Source organism: Rhipicephalus sanguineus, chromosome 11 (assembly GCF_013339695.2).
Source record: "Rhipicephalus sanguineus isolate Rsan-2018 chromosome 11, BIME_Rsan_1.4, whole genome shotgun sequence".
Taxonomy (NCBI): Eukaryota; Metazoa; Arthropoda; class Arachnida; order Ixodida; family Ixodidae; genus Rhipicephalus; species Rhipicephalus sanguineus.
In genome coordinates this window covers 43435402-43460110 of record NC_051186.1, presented here as the reverse complement: position 1 = coordinate 43460110, position 24709 = coordinate 43435402, and the positions used below count along the sequence as shown (strand labels likewise).

The following is a 24709-nucleotide window of genomic DNA, read 5'->3' as shown; positions in this document are numbered from 1 at the left end:
ACGAACGAACGTCGCCGCGTCGGACTGTTGTGACCGCCCAACCGATCTACCGCCTACCTCTCATTCGACAAGACGCACCAGCAATGAGAATCCACGCAGCGAAATACCTCGACTTTTGTAAACGCGTGGTTCGGCTTATGCAGCGCCCTCCCGCACTCACTCCGAAGCCGCGCCGGCAGAAACACGGCGGTGCGAACGACGCGCCGCTACGCAGCGCAGCAGCTCGCGCGAGTTGCTATGGCGACGTGCCCGCCTGGCTCGGCTTGCAAGCTGCTCGGTGTGCCACCTCCTTGCCCATTGCTTTTCTTTCGCGCGCTCTCTCTCTTTCTTCGTGGCGGAAGAGGGAGGGGAGGTCTTGCTCGTTATTTTTCTTTTGCTCTCTCTCTCTCTTTCTCTCCGTGGCGGAAGAGAAGGAGGAGGTGAACGGGCGCGCGTGCGCCAGGCCTTTTTGGCTGCGTGCCGGAGATGCGCCACCACGCTGACTGGCGCGCACTCGAGGATCATTGATCGCGGAGCGCGCGTTTTTTTCCGAGCCGGGAAGACGTTGATACGGCTGCTCATGATGTGTTCGCGCGCCTTTCTTTTAACCTTTATTTCGGCTTCGAAAAATCAGTGGTACGATCCCTCCAAAGCGCAGGCAGTGATGTTCCGTACTACGCTGAAGAATTCCCAATCCGAGACATGAAAATTCCTTATTACGGCTATTTTTCCCCTGCATACTTCGAAAAGATCCCCGCACATTTCCTTGCACATTGTCAGTAATGCGCGCGCACATACAGACACACACACATATACTTTATATTATATATAACATAAAAACATGGCCCCCGTAATTCATGTGCTGTAAGTGCATTGTGCATACGAGGGCTTCGAGACCAACACCAGGAGTCAACTAGAAACAGCTGCACTTAATTATCAGAAACTAATCTCAAGGGCTAAGCGTTTGCGTGTTACATGCGCCAGAAGCGATTACAGTAGCCAAAAGCGCACTGTGACCGCGGTGCTTTGGTCATCATAAGGGAATTTCACCGTTCCAGAAATTGCCACCAATGTCGCAAAAATTCCCTTTTTCCCTTTCGTCCTAAATAGCGGCTGAAAATTCCCCGAAAAAGGGAAAATTCCCTGCACAGAACACCACTGAGCGCAGGCCTTTGCCGACAAACGTGAACGAATGTAACAGAAACAGCCTCCCTTGTACGTCAGACGCACTGTCAATCCTACTTGGGATATAATATTGGACCTCAAGTAACAGCGCTTGCAGATCGCGGCGAGATCCGGGAATTCAAACGCAACGTCCGAAAATTGTATTGTCCAATGCATTGACCCAGGTCAAAACATTTAACTGGTATCTATCTGGCATGCAACTGGTTCCAGCTGTTCAAGTGGTTTATGGAACTCATTTGCAGCATCCAACTGCAACCAATTGGATACTAGAAATGTGTTCCTTATACCAGCTGAACTGGAAACAGTTGATAACTGGAGCCAGTGGGCAGCTGGGAATTGCCTACTCAGACTTGTCATGTAATGACACTACAGTAATTAAATGACTTCAAGCGAGTAATTTCACGAAAATTACTCATTACTTTCCCAGTTACTTGACGGAAGCGAGAAGTGAATTGAGAAAACGCTGTCATGTGAACACAGCCTTCAGTTCCGTCGGTAGCCTAGGTTCTCGCAACAATCCACCTGCAGGGTGGAATGTTGCGAGAACTATTGGGCTTTTCAGTTCTCGGAACTGCGTCTTCGTGCCAGGCGACAAGCTGCACTTGGAGTGCCAGAAACGGTGGCTATCGTGAAGAGCGCTGTTTCATGAGCAAAGAGTTCAGGTCCCATCGACGGCATCCTGTTCGGACTAAAGTCCCTAGTTTTTTTTGTTTTTTTTTCTAATCTCATTGTGTGACGCTCGTTTCCGGTAGTCCTGCACGTTCTTCCTAACGCTTCTAGAGTGCCTTTTTTAGATGATAGCCCCGCAGATGGGGTGTCCGTAGAGACGCAGGCACACCATGGTGAAACAGTACGTCGGTCACGCGTCCTCCGCTCACTAAGGGGGGGGGGGGATTAGCAGGGGGACGTTCGCATCTTGTCGGCTAAAAGGTCCGTGGCTAATCTATTTAAACGTGCGTGACCTTTTTACTCATGCACATTAGGAAGAACGTTGAGAAAAGAAAGTCCTCAAGCTCACCACTTCTTGCGCCCTTGTCATCTGCCCCCCCCCCCCCCCCCCCCCTCCCTGCGTAGATTTCTGAGCGCTCGCAGGTGCGAAAGGAGCGTGCAGCAGTGCAGCAAGCCCCTGGGACTCCACTCGCACTTGACGGATTGTAAAAATTTTTTTCGGCGGTCGATACGTGAGGCAATAAACTTCGATTGTGAGTTCATTTGATGCTTACTTCGCAAAGGCTTGCAGAGCCCCTTGAATCGAAGTTTTAAAGTAATCTTTTTTTTTTTTATTCAAGTGAAATACACTCTTCTAAGCAATTTTAAACTGTGTACGTTAAGAGGGCTCACCAGCTCCAAGGTGACGCTGATTTGAACTTTTTGTGTCCATAGATGGCAGCCATTACGCACCACCTAAAGGAGGGAAGTTAGACTACATTCTAGGCGTCTAACTCTCACCAGGACATGAAAGTTTTTGTCGTTCCGTGTGCGAAAAGTGGCGCTGCTTGAAACTCGCCCGGGAATACCTCAAAACACGGTGAACGCTTTGTCTAAAGCCCTTCCTAGATTTTCCGGCGAGCTAAGCCATAGCAAATGCCATTGAAGGGCTTCAGCTCTGCCCTCCCCGTAGCATGGAGTGTAAGCCATAGCGACCCTCCAACTTCTCCGTTTCACCACACCGCTACCGTAGTAACCCAAACAATGGGTATAATGACCTGTCCTCACAGCTGTCTGCTGCTTACTGTGAGCGGCTATCGGACGCTTTCAGCAGCCGGTTTGCAAAAGATGCGACGCACAGGTGCACTGAGGTGATAATTTGAATAAACTCTGCACTGTGCATAGAAGTTACTCGCCGCCACCGATCACAGCGCATCCTTTTCGCTTCGTTGTTAATAATAATAATAATATCTGGGGTTTAACGTCCCAAAACCACGATATGATTATGCGAGACGCCGTAGGAGTGCTCCGGAAATTTCGACCACCTGGGGCTCTTTAACGTGCACAAAAATCCAAGTACACGGGCCTCAAACATTTCCGCCTCCATCGAAGTTTGGCTTCGTTGTTTCACTTCGTGATAGAGCACTGCACGATATTGGGCTTACCCGATAGCCCCAGCGTACACTGCAGTGAAGGGCGCAGCAACGTCGGAGTAGGGCGTAATATGTGTGTTTCCATTAAACTAACTCAATGAAATGTCATTAAAGAGTATTTAAAACGTACTAGAATTATTATTTTTAGGCAGAACCATCTCAGCGCGAGTAAGAACTGACTATGCCGTAAAAAGCAACTTTTATTTAAAAAAATGTGTGTTTTGTTTTAGCAAGGCTTGCGTTGCTTTATCTCTGAAACACTCTGATCTACGTTTTTTGCTATCTAGACAACTTAGGTGCTTATATGAACTGGCTGCTTTGACAATATTACATTTCAAAGAACATTTAAAGATCGTTAAGATTTGCGCGCTTCTCCCTGTTTATATTATTGAAGAAAAGAAGTTAGTGTAAAATTTTGTGTATGAAAACCTAATGTTGTCCGGTGGCACAAAAAGAGATTCATAGTATCGCGTGAAAAAAAATATATATATATGTATATATATACAGCATGCCTGGTAGGCTAGCGTTTGGAAATTTAAGATGGCAAACGAAAGCGAGGATAAAGTATGTAACTGGAACAAAATGCTGTATAAAACTGTTTTAAAAATTAGATCGAAGGTTGTTGAGCGCTAAGACCGGGTCTGTTGGCGGGGAATATTCCAACACCATCCCTCCGAGTTGCCACGCTTTGAAAGGCACGTGTCGAATCATACACTTGACACCGATCGCTCAACTTAAAAAAATGTTTTCTTTCAAAAAAAACAACAAAAAAAAAACAAAAACAAAGCTTGTTCTGATCTACGCATGCGTAGTTGGCGCCTCGAAGGAGCAGTTCGCGGTAGCCCATCGCGCTATTAGAGAGTTTTAGTGCTGGGGACCCCAAGCCACCTGTGTACGCACGCTCTTGCGTTCCTTTGTATCCCAGCCGCATCTCTACAGCTCTCTTGGCTAGTCGCTGCTGCAGAAGCCGCCCCTCTTCCTCGTGCCACCACAGCAAATCCCTGCGAGCGCTGAATAGGACGATTAGCTACGGACAGGGAATAATCTCTGAACACCGAGGACCTCTGACAGCCTGCTTAGAGAAAGTGCTTCGCGACCCCGAAGAAACGCTGCTTTGTGTTTGGGCCTCGGCCATGCATTAGCCTCACATTCCACTTCATCGTCCCGTGGACAACGCTCGAGAGATGGCATGAAAGCGCATAAAGGGGAACAAAAGAAGCAGTACAGCCCCCCCCCCCCCCCCCACACACACACACACACACGAAAGCCAACCTTGTTCAAGCTGACTCAGCAAGCCCCTTACTTTTCTCTGCTGCGCACGAATACAAGGTCCGTTCGATTCGCGTGCGCCACCTGAACCAGTTCACGAGGTGCTGCACCTTTCCATTCGTTTCAGCAGTGCAGCAATCGCGGCCTCTGCACCACGCCATTCATTTCGAAAGGTGCAGCGAGGGCCGTAACTAAGGAGGAGTTGAGGGGGTTCTGACACCCCCCCCCCCATAACTTTTCAGGTGACACTAAAATACTTGCACGCGATCACAGCAACCACCAGTTGCCGAAGTTCGTCGTTCTACACAAAAACACCACCCGAAAAAAATTCCTGAGTGCAGCACTGGTTCACGATTTTCCTGCACCCTCTATGCCGACAGCAGCCGGCTTGGTGCAGTCTTGCGCGTGCGCACTAGCGGCTGAGCAGACGATGCAGTGTTTGCGCCTCACAGACTGTCCACGTGCGGTTTGCCACATGTCAGCGTTACGTGGACAACGTAAATTAAGCGAACAAAAATAAGGTCTGCACCATGTCGGCACCTCGTCATTCGTTTCTAGTGAAGCACCGTGCCTGCACCACTGAACTCCTGATGAGCAATTCCTGAACTTCTCGTGCACCGCCGTGAACCGGTTCCGATTGGTGCAGGTGAATCGAACGGACCTAGAGCCATATGAGAGGTTAGTGGCAGAGTTATAGTGAACTAGAACCAACTATAGGCAGAGTGTAGGATCGCCGAATATAGGCGGTATCAGGTGGAGCCACGTCGCGCCTGTTAAGTTTAGCGCTAATTTTAAATCCACACTGAAAGTACACACAACACTTTCGGGGCCTGTAAAATGCAAACCAGAGGCTCAGTATGCATGAAAATTATACTATGACAATAAGTAAAGAAAAAGGGAGGAAATGTCGCGGACGAAATTTAAATAATTACCTTAGTTTCTTTAGGAGACAACAAGAAAGAGCAAGATGTTAAAAAGTGCGACTTTTCTGGATATTTGCCTCTCGTTTGTACAAAAATGAAAGCCTGAGTAAAGTATCTGTCCCCGACATTTCCTCCATATACTAAAAAAGAATACAGTGCCGAAAACCCCGTGTAAATCTGACCAAATTTGGGCACGGTAGGGCTTCTAAAAGTGCGCGTGTATTCTCTACGGACGCTCGCTCTGGTGAACCCTCTTAAATGCGTGTTGGTAAAATTAGGTGTGATGGTGTAAGTCGATATGTCAATGGTTTTCCTTTGTGTATTTGCTGACTGTAATCCAGAATGCTACGGACTTTTCTTGTCTTGCGATGATTTTGTATAGTGGCCAAGACAGGCTGCCAAATGCTTACCATGTAATAGAGCTCTTCAGGCTGCTTGCACGACATGTTCTGTGCGACTGTCTGGAGTATAGCACACAGAGACAATATCTTTGTAATGCTCTCAACAAGTTAGACGACCAGCCTCTGTCGGAGGAAAGAATACTACGCCATTGTCCAGACTTAACGCCGCAGAAGGACGTAAAAGCGCTACTAGGCTTCCTGCGATCGACTGGACTGTCTGAATGACTCCGAATGGAACTCTCTCGCATGTGTGTGGTCGTTTCTTTTTCCTTATTACGTATTTTTTATATATCTCTCTCTTTACAATACCCTATTCCCTCACCCAGTGCAGTGTAGCATACCGGATAATACCATCTGGTTAACCTCCTGCCTTCCTCTTCTCTCTGTCTCTTCTTGCACGGCAATCTTTCTTTCGGTCCTTTCCATGTATTCAATGAGCAAATGAGAAAACTTCTAACCACCATCTTCAAGAGCCCATCTGTGCCTTTGACTTTGCTTATTCTAGTTTACACAAAGAATGCAACACATTTTTTCCTGCGGCATAACAAACCAACCAGCACAAGACGGACGCCTGTGAAGTTTACAAGAGCCTAAACTTTATGCAATTCCTTGAGGACTGCCATAGTTAATCCCTACAAGGTCGCGAGACAGGCGACCCGGAGTGTCTGCAACATGGTGTGAAAAATAGAGAAATAGGATTACATGTAGTACAATAAAAAGCTGCACAAGAGTGAAAGTATGTACAGAAAAGAACCAAACAAACAATAAGCCAATTAATTAAGTTCAATATATTCTCTTTACTGCCAGAGGTCCGAATTGGAAGAAGTGCAGAAGCTCCGAATGCGTGACTTCAGCTGTCGAACTTTGTAATGTGTCGTAAAGCTCAAACAGGGGCACCGGTTCCTTGGTCTGCAAAGAAAAGAGGACCAAAAGCAGTTTTTTAGTACTTCAGTTTCCTAGCCGTCAATGCTTGAAGCCCCGTCTTTGTTTTTCCCATACAGCAACCTGCAATACTTGAGCTAACTTGGTTCATTTAGTTGAAACAGCGCGTTACAACACAAAAAACAAGAAGAGGGGTGCACAGGACGTGCGCTGAACTCACAACCGAAGTGAACTCGACCGACTTACCACCTCGATTCAGACAAACTTGGTGCAGTTTGTATGTGTGCCCAAAACAGCCCAATGAATTGATCAAATTATGAAGCACGTTGTTTTGACCTACCAGGGTCGTGCTAACTAAATTCAAGTACACGAGCGTTCTTGCATTTTGCCCTATTCAAAATGCGGCCAGGGCAACCTGGTTCGAACCCACTACCTTGTTGAGTTCAGGAGTGCGAGCCCCAGCCACAAAGTTAGAGTCAGTTATCTGGAATCATTGATAACACAGACGATAGAGGGCACCCTCAACTACAATGGCAGAAACTTTCCTACGTGTATGCGCGATACTTGTGGCACCTAGTGAAATGTACACAGCTTGTTGAAATGTACAGCTGAAATGTACACACCTTTCAACTTGATTGTGAACATGGCTCCCGTGCAGGAGCCGAAACGTCTTGTTTGTTTTGTTTTTAATGAAAGTGTTTTTATTGCGGTCGGTGTTTCCTTCCCGTTTTACAGTCAGTTATAACGTAAGAAAGAAATGTAATCTCTGCCCACAGAACCTGTGAAAGATAGTCGTGCTAGCTGGTTTTTGCTCGAACTGTATTGTTGCAGCTAATGTAAGTACTACGAACATTGAGGCTTAAACGTTCGTCGTTCCTACCTAAAGCATTATGTGTGTCTGAGCAGCAATGTCAGAATCCCAGATGAAATTTACCAAGACATTCAAATTTCCAAACTAAAACCAGTGGCAGAAACACACATCTGTATGGGAAAGTCAGCTATCTGAAATGCTCAAGAAGTGCTTGACGTCACGAAAATGAGTAAGCGTTATTGGATGGAGCATTTTTATGCAAATTTTCTGCGGGATAGACAGTAATGGCTGTGGGCGGAGCTGACAATCTTTTCGTAGGTTGTAACCGGCTATACCATGATGGGTGATGAACTTAAGATCTCGCGATTCTCAAAGGATGTGAGAACACCGTTAAAACACCTTTGCTGCTGGTATTAGTTGGCTGTGTTAAGATACATCTGCAAAGATTTTTGGCTGGGCACAATGATATTGTTACAAGTGCAAAACAATGAAATTAAAACGTCAATGCATGCACCATCTCCCACAACAAAGAGTTCTTTTATCTTTTGCCAAATGTCCTATGTACCTTCTTGCCAGCAACAATGATGTAAGGCGTTCCCAGGGTGTCAAGGTCCTTTAGTCTCCTCCCGATTGTCCAGTCGTCCCTGTCGTCCATAATGACTGCACCTTGCAGTTGGTCGAGTGAACTGAGCTGCCTTGCTAGGTGTTCTGCCAAAGGCAAGCTTGCTGCTTCATGGCTGCCTCGCTGGCCATTGTGAAATAATAAAGAAAAAAAAGGATACTATTAGAAAAAAAAGAACGCCAGGCTTGCATGAAGCACATGGCACAGTCACAGCAAAAGCTGAAAGAGCTGCCTTTCTAGAGCGCCTTGTAAACTCTCTTGAGGGCAACTACTACAGGTACAGTTGCGAGGTACCCACTACACCATAAATCATCATAATTTTGCAAAGTACGGTAGCACCCACTATGCCATTATTCGTCATTCTGCGGAGAAGCGAGGCACCCGCTACCCGTCTGCAAGGCATTATTTGCACTTTGTTGATGGTGTGGCTGATGAAGATGAAGAATTATAGCAGAACCCTTTGTAATGGGTGGGAAGTTAAACCACACACTCGTTATTTTACTCTTCTACCACGCTATATTGCACCTGTTACGCCACCAAAATCAGCTATTGTAATCTCATAACAGCTTTTGTGGTAAAACAAAAGTTAGCGCAGCTTGCACTAAGTCGCTCAAGACTGGGCCACTGCAGAGCTGGTGCGCACCTAGTTGGTCCTGGATTGGCTAGGCTTTTACTCTCTCACCTATCTCTTTCCCACCCCTTCCTATACTATACTATACATGGGTATGCAATCTTTTTTTCCTATCTTTTTGTATATCTTTCTCTGTCTTTCTATCTTTTTCTCCCTTTCTATCTCTCTCTCTGTATTCGTTCTCTCCTCCTCCTCACCCTTGCTTCCCTTTCCCACCCCCTTGCTACACTATACTATACAAGGCTATGCTCTGCTCTGCTAGCGTGCCTGGATAGCCGAGTGGTTAAGAAGCTCGCGTTCGGATTGTGGGTATGCAGATTCGAATCTTGCCTCACCAAGAAATTTTCCCCCCTAGAGTTTCTCCCTTTTTCGATATTTTTATTTCTCTTTTCTTTCTCTCCGCCTCTGTACTCGTTCTCTCGCCCATCATAGTTATTGCATCGTGCACCAGAGAAATTGGTGCACATGTTCTGGGAGCGAAGCAGAAGATGAAGAAGACAACTACTGTGAAGAAGAGAACGAAGAGAGCACGTGCCGGTTCATGATGATGATCATTTCTGTTAACTCTGCATGGACTAACAGTCAGCTTAAATAGCTCCGTTGTTAATATGAAGAAGACGATGAAAAGAGCGCGTGCCAGTTCATGATGATGACAACTTTATATCTACGATACACGTCGCACCTCGTGCATAAAAGCTCTGCTGTAAAAGCACTAATGAAAATAAAACGTTACAACTGCTGCTAGAAATGCTGAAGACCACAACGCAAACCTTGGGCGTAATGATGGCAACCCTGAATGGCGCTATAGAAAGTGGCCACTGCATGCGGTCCTCCGAAGCAAGCATTTCGAGGCACGCTGCCAAGAGGCGTGTGACGCCGATGCCAAAGCAGTTCATCTCAAACGGTCTGAAAACAGAACAATTGAAAAAGGCCCTTTGAAATTGGAAGCACAAACCTTATGATTGGCTCTTAAAATTGAACCTGTTCCCGACATGAACCACGATCAGTTTACTATACTCCCTTTTGTACATCAGGTGCAATGCTGTGCAAGCTATGCAAGAAGTTCGGCAAAAAAAACGTGTGAGTCCACGCGTCTTGCGCTGGGCTTTCATCGTTGTAAACACTCATGCAAGCCGAGCACAAGCCTGTGCATGAGGAGTTGAGACGGGCTGCAAGTCAAACTCCAAGGTACAAAAACAGAGACGCTAAGTGATCCAATGAACAACCTATTGACAAACGTATACTAAGTAATGGCATTTGTTTATTTGGCAAAAAAACTTTATTTATTACTCAGCAAGAAAAAAAGTATTGAACTAATTGGTAGAAGCACTGGCAGTAAAAGAGTTGAACTATTTCTTGGTGAAAACACATATACTGCTACGAGTCTCACTAGCTTTCATAGTGTTGCGCCTGATGCATGAAACAGAGTATAGTGTGGGAAAAAAAGCATACATTGCTATTTCTTTGCGAGAAGGCATGATGACCGCTGGTCACTGAGAGTAACAGATAAGATTCCAAGAGAAGGCAAGTGCGCGAGGGGGAGACAGAAAGTCAGGTGGGTAGATGAAATTGAGAAGTTTTGTGGGTATAACGTGGCCGCAGCAAGCACAGGACTGGGTTGATTGGAGGAACGCCTTTGCTCTGCTGTAGGCGTAGTCAAGCTGATAACGACGATGACACTATTTCTTTCCTCTGTGCAAGCATGTACTTCTCTGCGATGCGGCCATGAGATTGAGATGTGGATGGTGTTTCGTTTGTGAGGGCACAAGTTCTGACAGCTGACAATAAATGAAAGTTTTAAGACTAAAGAGAAAGCACAGAAATTCACACTGTTGTTCTTTTGTAACAATATTTGTTGAACCCTGCCAGACCCTAACTACACAGCTTCAGTAAAAAAAAAAGAAAAAAAAATCTGGCTGCTGTTGGAAGGCTATCATGCTTTCTTTGTAGGATCCGATGGTTTACATGTTCTGTAGCATCTTTTCTGCTTTTAGTGAGGATTGTTGAGAAACCTGTTTGTCAATGAAATCCACCGCATTTATTTGTAATAATGAAACGCTGCTTTGTCTTTCCCGCACACTAAAGCTCTTTGCTGCCACTTATTCCCACAGTGCCTGAAATTTTAAATTTTATTTTATTATTTTGCATCAGAATTGTCATCCAGCGACACAGAAATTCTGCATTGTTTGGCATAACTAAACATTCAGTTTAATTGGGTTCGTCTTAATGGGAGCACACAAAAGATGGCAAGCAATTGGTGCAACTATAACAGTTGAAAAGATAAGCAACAGAAAAAGTAAGTCATGCAGTACTCATGCCCCAGGTTTCCAAGGAAATACGTACTAAGTAAGCCCACAGAAGTGCAGTTAAGTTCCTCACCTGTTCTTGCCGTCAGCATGTTGTGTGGTAGCACTGAGCAGCTTAGAATATGTGGTTCCAAGGCAGAAGGCGTGGGCCACCTCAGAGGAGAGGAAAATAAATAAATAGTTAGGGTGGTTTCTGCATTCATATTAATCTTGCGCAGCGAATTTTCTTCAAAAGGAGCATGTAAAGTTTACTATCTGTGCTCACGAGGACAACAGCAGATTGGAGGGCCCAAGTGCAAACCAATCAACAATTTGAAGCACGAGCAGATTGAATAAGGCAAATTGATTCTGCAGAAACCAGCAACGTAAAGGAACTTTCATAAAAGGGAAAATGTTCTTATTCACCAGAGCAGTAGCTTTAAATTATAAAGGAAACCCGTGAAACTAATTCACCGCAATTTGTAACTACACGTCCATTAATTAGGCCTCGCTTCGAGATGTGCCAGTCTTATGGCAGGTCAACATGGCAGGGCTACTCTTTCAGAAGAAGCGCATTGGTTCTGAATACAGTTCCTCTGCCCCAGACAAATTTTTCTCCAGCTGCAAAGCTTGTCTTCCTAGAAACTCCACGGGTTTCCATGATAACTGCAGCTACAATGTCAGTCACTTCTGTTTCTTTGCATCCACAAACGACGTCTGGGTAAACTTATAACATACGGGATGATATTGGATGTTCTTGTGCATTATGCTCACAGATTAGCATGTAAACAACAGGAACATTCTGCATTTCGTCCCAGCACACCCATGATGCTGTCATGTAGCCTGCATGAGCTGTTACAACCAGACAAATTTATCTCTTATGTGAGTCTTTCTTTGTGGAGTCTTCATTACAGCTTCATGCTGCTATTTATCAGCTGGATGACATTTTGCCTGCAATTCTTCCTCCACCTTAAAAATATTTGTCAGAGATGACTTGTCAGTATTGTGATGCTCGCTTCAGTGAATGAGGGCATGTAAAGTTTACTAATATGCATTTTAAGCTCACCTCAATACTTCTAGCTTCTTGAAGGCGCCCTCCGCAATTCTCACACATTCCGTTTTGGAAATCTGTAAAAATGGTTGTAAATTGAAGCTCTGCATGACTAGCCAATTAAGCTTTGGAATATAGACATACGTCTATATTCCAACGTACAACGAAACAAGCTCAGCACCCTAGATGCTCACATTATACCGTTATATCTTGCAAAAGAAACCTTGAGTGGTTGATGTAACAAATTGGCTAAATTGCTAACTTTCAACACTCGTACTAAATGTAAAAGAACTGACACCATGCTATAAGTGATGGCAAAACATGAACATTGCCGTGAAAGCAGATTTCATACAGAAAATTACCTTCAGAACAGAACATTCTTGTGTGTAGTGAGCTCCGTTAGCGTAAAATGTGCACACAGAAAAACAACACAGGTTACAATTTTTTAATGTTTAAGCATTAAGCAGGGAGGGAACTGAAAGTAACGAGTGATAGCATCAACATGGAGTAAGAGTTGGAGAGACAAATTTGCACTGACTGTGGAGAGGAAGAGAAACACAAAGAATTCGGCCGTACCTGAGCTGACTTCATCAATGCTAAGGCCTGTCTGACACCTGACAGAGAGACGGAAAGAACAGAAAAAAAAAAAGCCTTCAGTGAAGCAGCAGTTCATGCTGTCGCAAAAATATTCAAATCTGAAGTATTTTTTGCTTCTCACAGTCTGCTTGGTTTCACATCTATACTCAGTCGCAACCTTAAGCAAAAGGCTCACTCACGAATCTGTCATCCACGCTTTCCTACTTTCAAACATTGTTCCTCAGAGATGCTGATGTACAAAAAAATGCTTCGGAAGAACATATCTTCGATAACAATATCTAAACTATGCGAGAGCACTAGCACAGTACACGTGCATTTTTCGACTTGCATTACAGCCGACTGAGCGGAGCGCGATGGTGCATCTGGTTTCATTCATCGGCTTTGCCGCCAAACGTGCTGCATGCCCCTGGAGATCTTCTGAACCTTTATGTATGAGCTGCGCATGTGCATCAATATGGTGATGGCGTGAGTCTGATGGTGCTCTGGGCTCACTGTTGCACCTATTTTGCAGCCCTCTTCAGCTGTTGGCGTGGTACCAAAGATGGATACTTGCTTACCCAGCTTGAGACACGGCTTTGGTTCCTTGTAGGGGTTAGATTTGCTTAGTTAGTTTTCAATGTCGATCACGAAGCCCAAGCGCGTTAGGGTGGTGAAATAAGTGCTCTCAAATTTAAAGGTCTGCTTTGCAGCATGCCACATCCTCAAAAAATAGTATTAAAATAGATTTTTTCTTAAAAATAAGTCTTAACCTTGCATTGGTGGTTTCTTCGTGAAGAAACGTAATGTAAATGCTTCAAATAACCTACTGAGGACAGTGGTGCGTTTGCCATTGCATCCTTAGGTTGTCACAGACTATAGCTGTGCAAAACTCGAGTCATGGTGCACTGTTTTTGTGGCATGCCATGACATGTTATTTTAAGGTCACGTGGCTTAACTTCATGGGGTTTAACGTTATGGGATTTGTCACAAAACCACGACATAATTATGAGGGACGCCGTAGTGGAGGGCTCCAGAAATTTCGATTACCTGGGTTTCTTTAAAGTGCACCTAAACCTAAGTACACGGGCCTCAAGTATTTTCACCTCCATCGAAAATGCAGCCCCCGCGGCCAAGATTCGATCCCGCAATCTTTGGGTCAGCAGTCGAGCACCATAACCACTAGACCACTGTGGCGAGTGATGTGCTATTTTAAAAACAAACAAAAAAAACATGATGCAGATGAATTGAAACGATGATCTTACTGTGTGCATACGTGTAGGCGATCCTCGCCGATGTCATTAAGAAAATGGAACTCGTGGGAGTAACTGCCACCCATGGCACCTGTGGATGCCTTCACTGAAAGAAAGTTGGACCTGTTATTGAGACAGTAAGACGAAGGTTGGATATCTTGGTCGACTACACTACAGCTGCACACACTGCTCTAAATGCGAGCATTTCCATGGCACACCTTTTAAAACATCAAGAGTATGGGTATGTGAATACCAACTTTCAGATTGAACCCCTTTCGTGCCATGCTATGATCCCAAATTCTGTCCAAAAAATGACGATGTTGTTTCGAATGGCCCCAGTTGCCAATATTTCGTGCTCCTTCTGCTAACTGGATACGGCTTGCACTACACCATAAATTGCACGAAGCCATTTATAAGAAGCTTGCAAAAGCACAGAGATGGAACCAGCTAATAAATGGCACTGCCGGAAGATGGAAAGCACTGCTGAACTGAGCTTGTCTTCGGCCGTTTTTACTGGCAACTTGTGAACGAACAATGCTTGTCCATGATATGGAAATGCTTTAACAAGAACACCATGTATTCCATTATTTGATTCGATGTGTACTTGTGCAATCTCTTATCCTCGCCACTTACAAAGTTTACAGGCACATATTTACAAGGCAAGCTATTTTGAGGCACAATTGCCAGGGCAGCGTGAATGTTCAAGGTTCAAAGTGTGGGTCAAATATGTAGGCAACAGTGTATGGACGCCCATTTTTTAAAATACTATTTCAATCAACACGATGTGGATAACACAACATAAACGTGGTGTTGTCTGTATCTATACCGTGTAGTGCCATGTGAATACACGTTTGTGTCTCATCTAATACTGTTATGAAGTTAATTTCCACCTAATTATAACTGTAGCAGTGATGACAGGGGGCGTGTGAATATCGACACACGTGCAGTGCCTGAAATATGGATTTAAACATTACTATTAACATATGGATAAAAAGAAGCTGATGACACATGATCTGTACATTGTTTTCTGCTATTATAGTCAACACTTAAAGAGGCCCTACAGCACTTTTCCAAGTAACCATTGAATGCTTCACTAAAGGAGTTTACTGCCTGACAAATCGACCGCCACAAAAATTTTTAGAATCCGTCAAGTATGAGCGGAGTTAGAGATTTGTTGCACGCTGTAATTGCTTTCTCTCTTCTCTCGTCCCGACGAGCGCGCTGGAAGCTAAGCAGGGAGGGATGGCACGGGGGAAAGAAGTTATGTCACATGCGTCATGACCTTGAGCACTTTCTCTTTTTTTCTTCAAACGTGCAGCTTACTTTCAGTGTGATGGTGAGCGCGTACGCGGGAACGTAGCGGCCTCAGTAACTATGGAGCCCACGATGCTCAAATAAACCAATGGCCGTGAATTTGGGCGTATGGCATCATTTGTCGAGAGAAAAGCGAGCAATTTCTAGCTGACTTTGATCATTAATTGTAAATTCCAGGCTGCATGCTGCGCTGTAATGTTTAGCTCACGTGTTGTTCTCAGGAGCTTCGACTACCGATCGGCAGCGTTTTCTGAAAAAGCTGAAAAAGTGTTGCAGGGCCCCTTTAACGAGGACAAGACAGCGTAGAGACTCTGTCATTGAGTACCAGATGAGACAGTACTCATGTTGTCTGCCCTCTCCTCTTTGTCACCATGGCAGTTCACAGAATGGTAGTTATCAATCAATCAATCAATCAATCAATCAATCAATCAATCAATCAATCAATCAATCAATCAATCAATCAATCAATCAATGTTTTGTTCACACATATACAAGGTATAAAATAGCTACTAATCTTCACATACAGCCAATCATCACTCACTCACCTCAGTCATCAATCACTCACCTTTGACAAAGGGAACTTCAAGTTGCTGCAGAATCCTAACATATGCATCACACACTAGATTATAAGTACTAGCAGCTTCTTCAACGGTTTTGTCGAATGAATACATATCTGAAAGAATGAAGTACATTTGCATCAGTGAGTTCATCATGTGAAGAAACAAAAAAAGCTGACTGTTAAATCATAGTAGAAGCCTAAATTTGTAAATGTTGCAAAAAATGCAGAATGGTTGACAAATACGTTATTATAGTGGCAGCATCCTCTTATAAAAAACATACAAAACATGGATGTAATGTGAATTGTGAAACATAATGAAGTAAATAGAAACATTTCTTGCTGATAATACAGTGTACCAAATATACGTATGCACATAAATACTGAACACAATGAAGGTGTTCTTATGCAAGATAAGAGTTTGTAACAACACAGAAAGACTCGAAATGTTCTGGTAGTATTGAGCAAAGCTCAGCACAATTTTACGCCAACTGTTCTGTGGTACGCTCTGGATTTACAGCTAGCCACTTATTGCTGGACCTGTGTGGAGACAAAGAGTTCACAGTTACACCCCACTCAGTTTTCAAGAACCAAGTTTAAGCAAAGGGCAATTGAAAATTCAGAAACTGTAGTGAGACGGAAACACACAACTCACCCTTCATGATGAATTCTCTACCCCTAAGTAGTCCAAACTTTGGCCGTGCTTCGTCACGAAATTTTGGAGTTATCTAGGACAAAACATAAACACATCAAAGCTTCATTTTCAGGAGGCCAGACTTAACAGTGACGTGCAAGCACCACCAAAAAGATAAACTGACTCATTACCTGATACAACATAAGTGGCAGTGATGTGTGAGGCAAAGTCTTCAAGGATGCTACGAGTTGTGTTACAGCTTCTTCGTGAGTCTAAAAGAAGAGAGAAATTCTTGTGTAGCCATGAGCGAGACAGCGCAAAATAGCCATGTTTTCCATTTTTGATTTCCTTCATTGTATCGACGTATGTTATGCCAAGCTTCAACAGTCCGTAAGACAAAAGGGTCACGTACAGGTCCAAGGCAGTAGTCGTGGTCCTTCCTGTCCTTCAGAACAAACAGTTCTTGGCCCAATTTGTCCAAGCGACCTGTAAGTACGTGAAATGTTCATTAAGCCTTTGAGACACTTTGCACACATTTGCGTACACAACTTGCTTGTGCTAGTTGTGCCCGAAAACCAAAAACGAAATATCACAATATTTTGTGTTCTGAGATTAGGTTCTGTTTATGCAAACACATACTATCAATGACTTCAGGATAAAGAGATATTTAACTACAATTTAATGAAGATTAATTACTATAAAACACACAAATGAACATATTATGACACTATTTTTGTTGCAACAGAATATCAAGCGCCTTGAGGTAATGTGTAAATTTGATGCATTTACAGTGAGTTCTTCATAAGTCACACCTGAAACGGGCAAAAGTGCATGACTTCATTATATGAGATTTATACACAGTGTAGAATGTAGATAAAGAAAATTCCAGTCATACCTCTTGATAGTGAAGAGAGCATCAAATCCACAAACATAGTGACCTCTGTTTTTATGAAAACCACTTCTAAAAGAAGATCTAGTGCGCTCCTGCCTGTTAAGCCAAGTTTTCTAACAAGACCTGCATTTCTTAGCTTGCGCCGTTCAAAAGAACAGTTGCCATCTATTGTTCGATCTGTTAATGGGCCCGTGATCAGGTTTGGGTACTGCAAGCAAACAAGCACAGCACGTAGGTTCCAAGGCGATGACTGCACAAGGCTGTGAAGCGTGAAATGGCCGAGCCTCATGAAAGCTGTTGAAAGTTCTCGCGGAAGCCTGCATGCCCTTGCTCTCAAGTAAGGCAGAAATTAAAGGGAAGATGGAAGATCAGAAAGGTGAAGAACTTGGAGGACGCTTCAGCTTCGCCTCCAAGAGCAGAACGTGATAGCGTAATCGGGTATCGTGTGTGTCGCCTTCTCAATTGCTAGCCTAGCATCGGTTTTTGGTGCATGCCTCTACCGTACCGCAAGAAAAGGAACATTGTGCACGCAACACTGGCCGTTTCAAACTATTGTAGAATGCCTACTGCAAGTACAGTTGCGCAGTGCGAACTACGCCACAATCCTTCCTTTCACAAATCAGCGAAGGGCACACTACGCATCCAATAAACAACATGCGAACCTACACAGCTGCTCACTTTGTTGACGCTTTTTCTGATGATGATGATTAAATATGCCTGGGCGCTGTGTAATGGGTGGGCCTTTAAAACACCCACTCGTTGCGCACTTCACATATTTTGACGTCTGGCGCGATTCTACGCTTCTGTCACGCAATATTACATGCATTTAGAAGACTCCTCCCACTACATGACATTCGTGTAGGGTTTTTTCCGAAACAGTTCCAAGCACTGCGTGGCTTTGTGGTACCCTGCTTTCCACACAGAAGTCCTGGGTTGGATTCCCACTCGAACCCAAGATTTTGATTATTTATTCATTTGCATCTATCTGAAACTTTTGCTCAAGGACAACGCCGATTTTTCGCTCACAACCAACGACGCCGACACCGCAATTTCTGCGAAATGAGCCCTGTAACGTTATCGTGTTAAAATTCTTGAACATGTAGACTGCTTGTCTTGTTGAAAGACAAGTTGGTGACTTGACGAAGACAAGACCGCTTGTTGAAACACTGGATCCAGCAACATCTTGTGTTCAAGAACCTTTCATCATTTCTTCTCAAGATAATTGTCCTACACTGGTGACTGTGAATGGCACTATAATGGAGGTTAATTTTGAACACATCAATCAAAGTGTCTGGCCATCTTTGCATTTTGCCCCCATTAGGGCACAGTGAACAGGCAACGAACCCATGACCTTGCACTCTGTAGCAGAGAGCTAGGTACCCACTGAGTCACCATGATGGGTACTTGCACAAAGGAATAAGTTGCGGGGAAATTGACCGGCACAGCTTTGACAAAAGTACCCTGGAAAATGACATCGGAAAATGTTCGTACCCGTCTTCTTGAAAAGAGCGCTTGGCACAAGGCATGGGAAGTAGGTCTTCTGGCCGCCGACTCGCTGCAGCTCGGAGTCGATCAGATTGACTAGGCTCTCCAGCGCTTTCATGGCCAGAGGGAGCAAAGCGAATGTTCCGGGTCCTGCCGAGCTTATCAGTCCATGATCCAGCATGAGCTGAAATTTCAATGCACCCAGTAGGCAAGACAGAAGTCCCCCAAAGTTGAAGGCTCAATGTGATGAGACATCTTTGAACGAGAAATGTTGCCAAAGTGAACGTATCAGAATGTTTCGGTTTTAGTTTCATTTCAGCAAAAAAAATGTTGCATTATGTTTCTGTTCCAGAACGGAAAAAAGAAATGTTTTGTAACGGTTCGTAACGGTTTTTATTTGCATACAAAAAAGTTGAAACTAAAGTAATGATTAAGTGAATTATGAATTCTCTGAGCAGGCCAAATGCTTTGCGTCAAGGGAGTGGGTATGATTTCAGAAGCAGCAAGTCATCGAGTGATATGCGAGACCGCTGTTCAGATAAAACAAAATTCAGCACCTAGAATGCCCTCTCCACGCTGACCTGTGTGGCTGGTGCACAGAGGACCGCTTGTGTTAATGTATACAGCTTCGGTTGCCACTCTTTTCGTGCTTCCCAAAATTTTAACAAATCTTTAATTTGTAATAGATGCCTGAGATATGCATTAATGCTCACGTCGCATGACCTCGGTCGTTCCGGATTGCCAAATTTTCCCTTGAACCGAAAACCGATAAAAATATTTCAATTTCACTCCGAAACGAAATAAGAGTAATGTTTCAGTTACCTTTCTGTACCGGTCAAAAAATTTTTTTTTATTTTGGTTTTTGTTCCACTCCAACACATTGGCCGGAGCCAATGTTTTGACGAGGAGAGCTGTCTTCATCAGGGCAACAACCGATTTAGTTGGAAAGCAGTTGTTGCCCTAAAGGAGACAAGTGCGCTTGTTGAAACAGCGGCATTCCGTGTTCAAAAACTTCTCGTCAATAAGTACACCCAACAAGTGTTTTTCAATAGACGCTCACACTGCTAATAAAAATGATAAAGAACTAGCATAAGAAGTGCTAATTAAGCGATGATAGAAAAAATTCACATTATCCTAAACTTGCACTGTCCAGTGGTTGGCAGGACGTGGTGCAGAATTAAACTTGCATTGCGTGTTTGCAGCGCTACAGAGACAGTTATTCTTGCACTAAACGGTGGTTTGATTGTGCACTGCGATTGGGTTATACTAAAAGAAGCATGACCACAAATAAAGCCTGGCTCCATGACCGTAGATCCTGCTAATTTGAGAGCAACAGTGATTGAACATTAGCACGGAACACCGCACAGTTGTGTTCCATCGTTTCAGGTCATCCATCTGTCTCATTTCGATTGACAAATTGTGAGATTCAAGTTCACGCTGTTTATTTTTAAAGGGGCACGCCCCGTCACACCTTACCAATTATTAAGATCGAGCGTTCAGGTCATGCGGAATTCCGTTCACGTTTCAGAGATCGAAACCAAATAAGCAATGTCAATACCTAGTGTTACTGTTATGATTACATCTGCAAATACGCTAAGAAAGGGTAAACTTCGCAACCCCCTCAGCCTTGCAGGAATATTCGTGCGAAAACGGAACACGATCGCTGCAAGCAGTGTTGAAGCGCGCATCACGCAATACTTTATGACCACGAGACGTTAGCGAGTAAGCGATTCCCTCACACGCAGTAGCCAACTAAAGGTTGTGATTAAACGCATCAGTTTACAATTGTACACAGTCAGCGAGGGAAATCTCCCGAGCGCCGCTAAGTAACAGCACTCTTTGCACGGTTGTTTACCCGAAGCTTTGATCGCGTTCAACTTTTGTGATCGACCTCGAACTCACGCACCGCTCTTTCTGTGGCACTTAGGAGTGTCTAACGTACCTTCTGGCTTTTACAAAGCGCCTGCTTTGCGTCAGACTTGGTGGACGCACTGGGCTGCAGCAATCGGGAGGCACGGACGAACGTCTCCGGAACCGTAGCTCCGGCGTGGAAAGCGCGTAAGCATCGCAGCGATCGCCTCGGTAACATGATAAAGCGCTTGGTTCGCGAGCTAAAGTGGCTCAAGCATCACGGCTCAGAACTTTGTGGTAGGCAAACCGAAACAATATCAACTCGAAACCTGTCTGAAAACTGCAGTGCGGACACGCTGGGATGCGAGCACGCGCGCCGTAACAAAACGCACGCACGTGACGCACGCGCGTCTGCGGTTCTATGGATTGAGCGTGGCTTGGCTTCAACTGGCTTCAATGCTAAATGTTCAATCCAACCGTTGCAACAAACATGGCGGCTATGACGTGTATTTTGCCTCAACTCTATTCATGTACACCCATAGAGTTAATATACTGTCTGTATATTAACTCTATGTGTACACCTACTGTAACTATAGCCTTATACATATGCAGTACTACATGTAATGCAATTATAGCCTTGAAGGCCTAGAAGCGCCAAAGTCAAATGCACGCCAAGTAAAGGTTGAGCTACAGATCTCAAAGGCGATACTTCGCTTCGAAAACAAAACATTGCCTTTGAGATTTGTAATTTGTAATTCAACCCTTCCTTGGCGTTTGAGTTTAAAGGGGTACTGACACAAAATTTCGCGGCCGAGATAGCCTGCTGGATCGATTTCCGTGTACATGCGTGTACCATCTGCAAAATATCGACAGCGAATAAAGCTTGGAAGGTATTTTATATGCATTTTGAAGTTCGCATGCGCGATCCAGCATTATAGGCCGCACCTATTGCATTGACACCCTCGGAGGTGACCCGAGGTGACCCCCCTACTTCCCCTACGTAACCGTTGTAGCCGGTACAACAAGTTATGATGACGTCGTAGCCGCCATTTCTGTTTTGACGCGCTCGCCGCTGCGCTGTTGGTGTCTCAAGGAAATCATCGCCAACAGACGACGATGAGGAGGACGACGATAACGAGGACGATGAAGGCGACGACATCGCCTAGCACGTGCGGCAAGCGTGCGAATGCGAGGAGACGACGCGAACAGCACGGAAGTGCGTCACACTTCTGTGTGCTGACGTGATCGAGCGCTGTTGCCGCTAGGTGGTGATAGCTGCACCCGGAGGCTTGTCGTTTTTGAAACCGAAACTGACACTGGTCGGTAATGAGGAGCCTGTAATTAATTATCTGTCGCGCGCTGCAGCAAACGATGTGCCGTGTTATGACTAACAGGCCTCCAGCAACACATTGCAGCAAAAAAACGCGAGGCCAAAATTTTTGTGTCAGTACCCCTTTAAACACCAGCAGCCGATTCAATTCAGGCATTGACGTAGCGCGCGCTTTTCGTTTTTTTTCAGTTCTACGTTTTGGGTGTTGTGTGGCTTTACTGCTCCTTTTTCGAAGGAGCTCAGTCAGCTACATTTCCTTCAGCTGTTCGGCTGCAATGAGCGTTTGTGTACGTGTGTGGGTGAAGGCTTCAGACGAACACAACCATTCCATCACACGCAGCGAAGTAACGAAATGCATCCTTCTATCACTGACGAATGTTTACCTAAGTGTATGTGTGCCACTGTCGTACGTGCATTTATGAACGATGCACACACGACGCATGAACTCTAGGCAATCTAATCAATTTCGTGCGCAGTGGCATAGCGAGGTTTTTTTTCGAGGGGAGGGGGGGGGGCATTCTTTTGTATGTGTACACATGCAAAACTGAAAAAAATTCGCGGGGGGGGGGGGATCTTTTTTCAGAAATGAGCGAAGGACAGATTAATGTGATAGTTCTGGAGTACATGACGTATATTAAGTAAACTAGTTTTAATTAATCTAGTAATTAGCTATTCCTTTAAAGAACACCCTTACTACATGACATTATCAACTAACAGACAATGCCAAGGAAAGAATAGGGGATGTTATTTGTAATAATGATATAAATGTGAAGAAAGTGAAGTGGACGAAAAGATAGCTTGCCGCCGGCAGGGACTGTACCTGCAACCTTCGAATAATGCGTATTGTCTGTTCTCATTGATATTGTGTCTAACAAAGAAAAACAAGCCCTTCATATTCCCCTTCTTTCATTCACTCTTAACACCGGCCGCGGCGGCCACATTTTCGATGGAGGCAAAAATGCTAGAGGCAAGTGTGCTTAGATTTAGGTGCATATGTTAAAGAACCTCAGGTGGTCAAAATTTCCGGAGCCCTCCGCTACGGCGCCTCTCATAATCAAATCGTGGCTTTGGGACGATAAACCCCAACAATTATTATTATTATTCGTGCACCCTTACTACATGGCCCTTTTTAAAACGCAACTGCGACCTTTGTTTCACATTGAGTTAACCACATATGGGCAAGTACATGGAAATACATATAAGCAAAGGCATTTCAGCTGGGGCCTAGTTTCTTCATAGGTGTTGCTTTACTAACCTACCTTATTTCTTGAAGCTGACTGGGTGCGATTTTTAGTGATGTAGTCTATTTCACTGCAGGCATACTGCACAGCTGTGTAACTGCTTTCACAGACTGAAGTTCTTGTGAAAGGTTCTGCTGCACATGATTCATGTTTGCTGAACTGCTGGGAAAAGATTTGTGTGGCTTGATTCTGGTGAAGTCAAGCCAGAAAGAGTTGGGATCATTAAATGTATCTTAGGCAAAGGGGTGGCACAAACGATGTCCTTGAATTGCAATTTTCATCTTTTGTATAGCCTCTGACTTACCTGTTTCAATCGTAGCTTGTTTCTGATGCAAAACTCAACAGTCTGCCATGGTTCCCTTCAGTTCAAAACTTGTTTGCTATGTCATGCTTCCGCTGTGCACAGTGTAGTCCGTGTGAGAACTCCGTTACGATGCAGACGCCATCCTTACATCAATACCATTCACATGCACTTCGATCCTCACCCAGTCTAGCTAAGGAGGTCCTGCACCTTGATATTCATTTTGCCAGTGCAGCGTATGATGACGTCAGCACATCACCATCTATTTCCAACTTTTCGTCCATTTTTTTTGTTTCATTATAGAGAAACGGAGTAGCCGAGGTACACTTTACGTCGGCTACTCCACAGCAACTGATTTTGCATAACAGCTTAAAACAGAATTGCCGCATGCCAGCTGTCAATTTCAAATGAAAAATTGTCTTGCTGTTGTTACAGCGTAGCATGCGTATGTTTATGACAGATGTAGGATACAGTGAAGTTTCGGCTGCGGCTTAGTTTTTACAAACGAAGATATAATGACATAGATATAAAACTGTGTCTGTTGTGACAGTGTAGCAGGTAACAGGTTACCACTGTTATAGGGTCCAGCAAAGCTGTTTTTACAGAGGAACTGTTAAGCTTTTCGTTATAATAATAATGATTGTTGGTGTTTAACATCCCAAAACCATGATATGATCATGAGAGACGCTGTAGTGGAGGGCTCCGGAAATTTCAACTACCTGGGGTTCTTTAACGTGCACCTAAATCTAAGCACATGGGCCTCAAGCAGTTTAAGCTTTTCGTTATGCCATGTCACCAGAAAACTGTCATAATCATGATCGGCCTCTACCTTCTAGCACATTGATCAGCCGGCGCGCGCTCTCTTCATCTTCTGCTCACTCCCCGAACACGTGTGCCTGGCTGATTAGCTAATAACCAAGGCAGTTCACCTAGCTGATTAAGCCAAAACATGCTAAGACCAAGCAATTAAGCCAAGTCTTGCTAAGACTGATCTAATCAAGCAACGTCTTGCTAATTCCGAGCTAATCAAAACCTCGCTAATTAAGGTCTTACTAATCAAGATCATACTAATTAAGCTCGTGCTGATTGAGACTGCTAATTAAGACCTCGCTAATTAAGCACGACAAAATTAAGGTCATACTGATTAAGACATTACTGA

General features: G+C 44.3%; 1 protein-coding gene across 1 annotated transcript; it reads right to left on the bottom strand.

Moving 5' to 3' along the window:
• Nucleotides 1–6603: 6603 nt before the first annotated feature.
• On the bottom strand, nucleotides 6604–21070 carry LOC119374836 (probable proline--tRNA ligase, mitochondrial). Its single transcript, XM_037645041.2, has 13 exons — nucleotides 20770–21070; nucleotides 18834–19011; nucleotides 16863–16936; nucleotides 16642–16722; nucleotides 16472–16544; nucleotides 15826–15933; nucleotides 13959–14052; nucleotides 12697–12734; nucleotides 12136–12197; nucleotides 11164–11243; nucleotides 9555–9690; nucleotides 8097–8276; nucleotides 6604–6747 (listed from the first exon to the last, which is right to left on the bottom strand). Exons 1-13 carry the CDS (start codon nucleotides 20914–20916, stop codon nucleotides 6622–6624), a joined length of 1377 nt encoding a protein of 458 aa, XP_037500969.1. The 5' UTR covers nucleotides 20917–21070; the 3' UTR covers nucleotides 6604–6621.
• Between the last annotated feature and the right edge of the window lie 3639 nt (nucleotides 21071–24709).

Excerpts from the sequence above, each read along its gene's own strand:
- LOC119374836 (XM_037645041.2), bottom strand. The coding sequence starts at position 20,916 with ATGTTACCGAGGCGATCGCTGCGATGCTTACGCGCTTTCCACGCCGGA. Across the intron at positions 19,012-20,769 it reads CGCTTTGTAAAAGCCAGAAG|CTCATGCTGGATCATGGACT; the intron begins GTACGTTAGACA and ends TTGAAATTTCAG. Across the intron at positions 14,053-15,825 it reads TGAAGTTCCCTTTGTCAAAG|TGAAGGCATCCACAGGTGCC; the intron begins GTGAGTGATTGA and ends ACTTTCTTTCAG.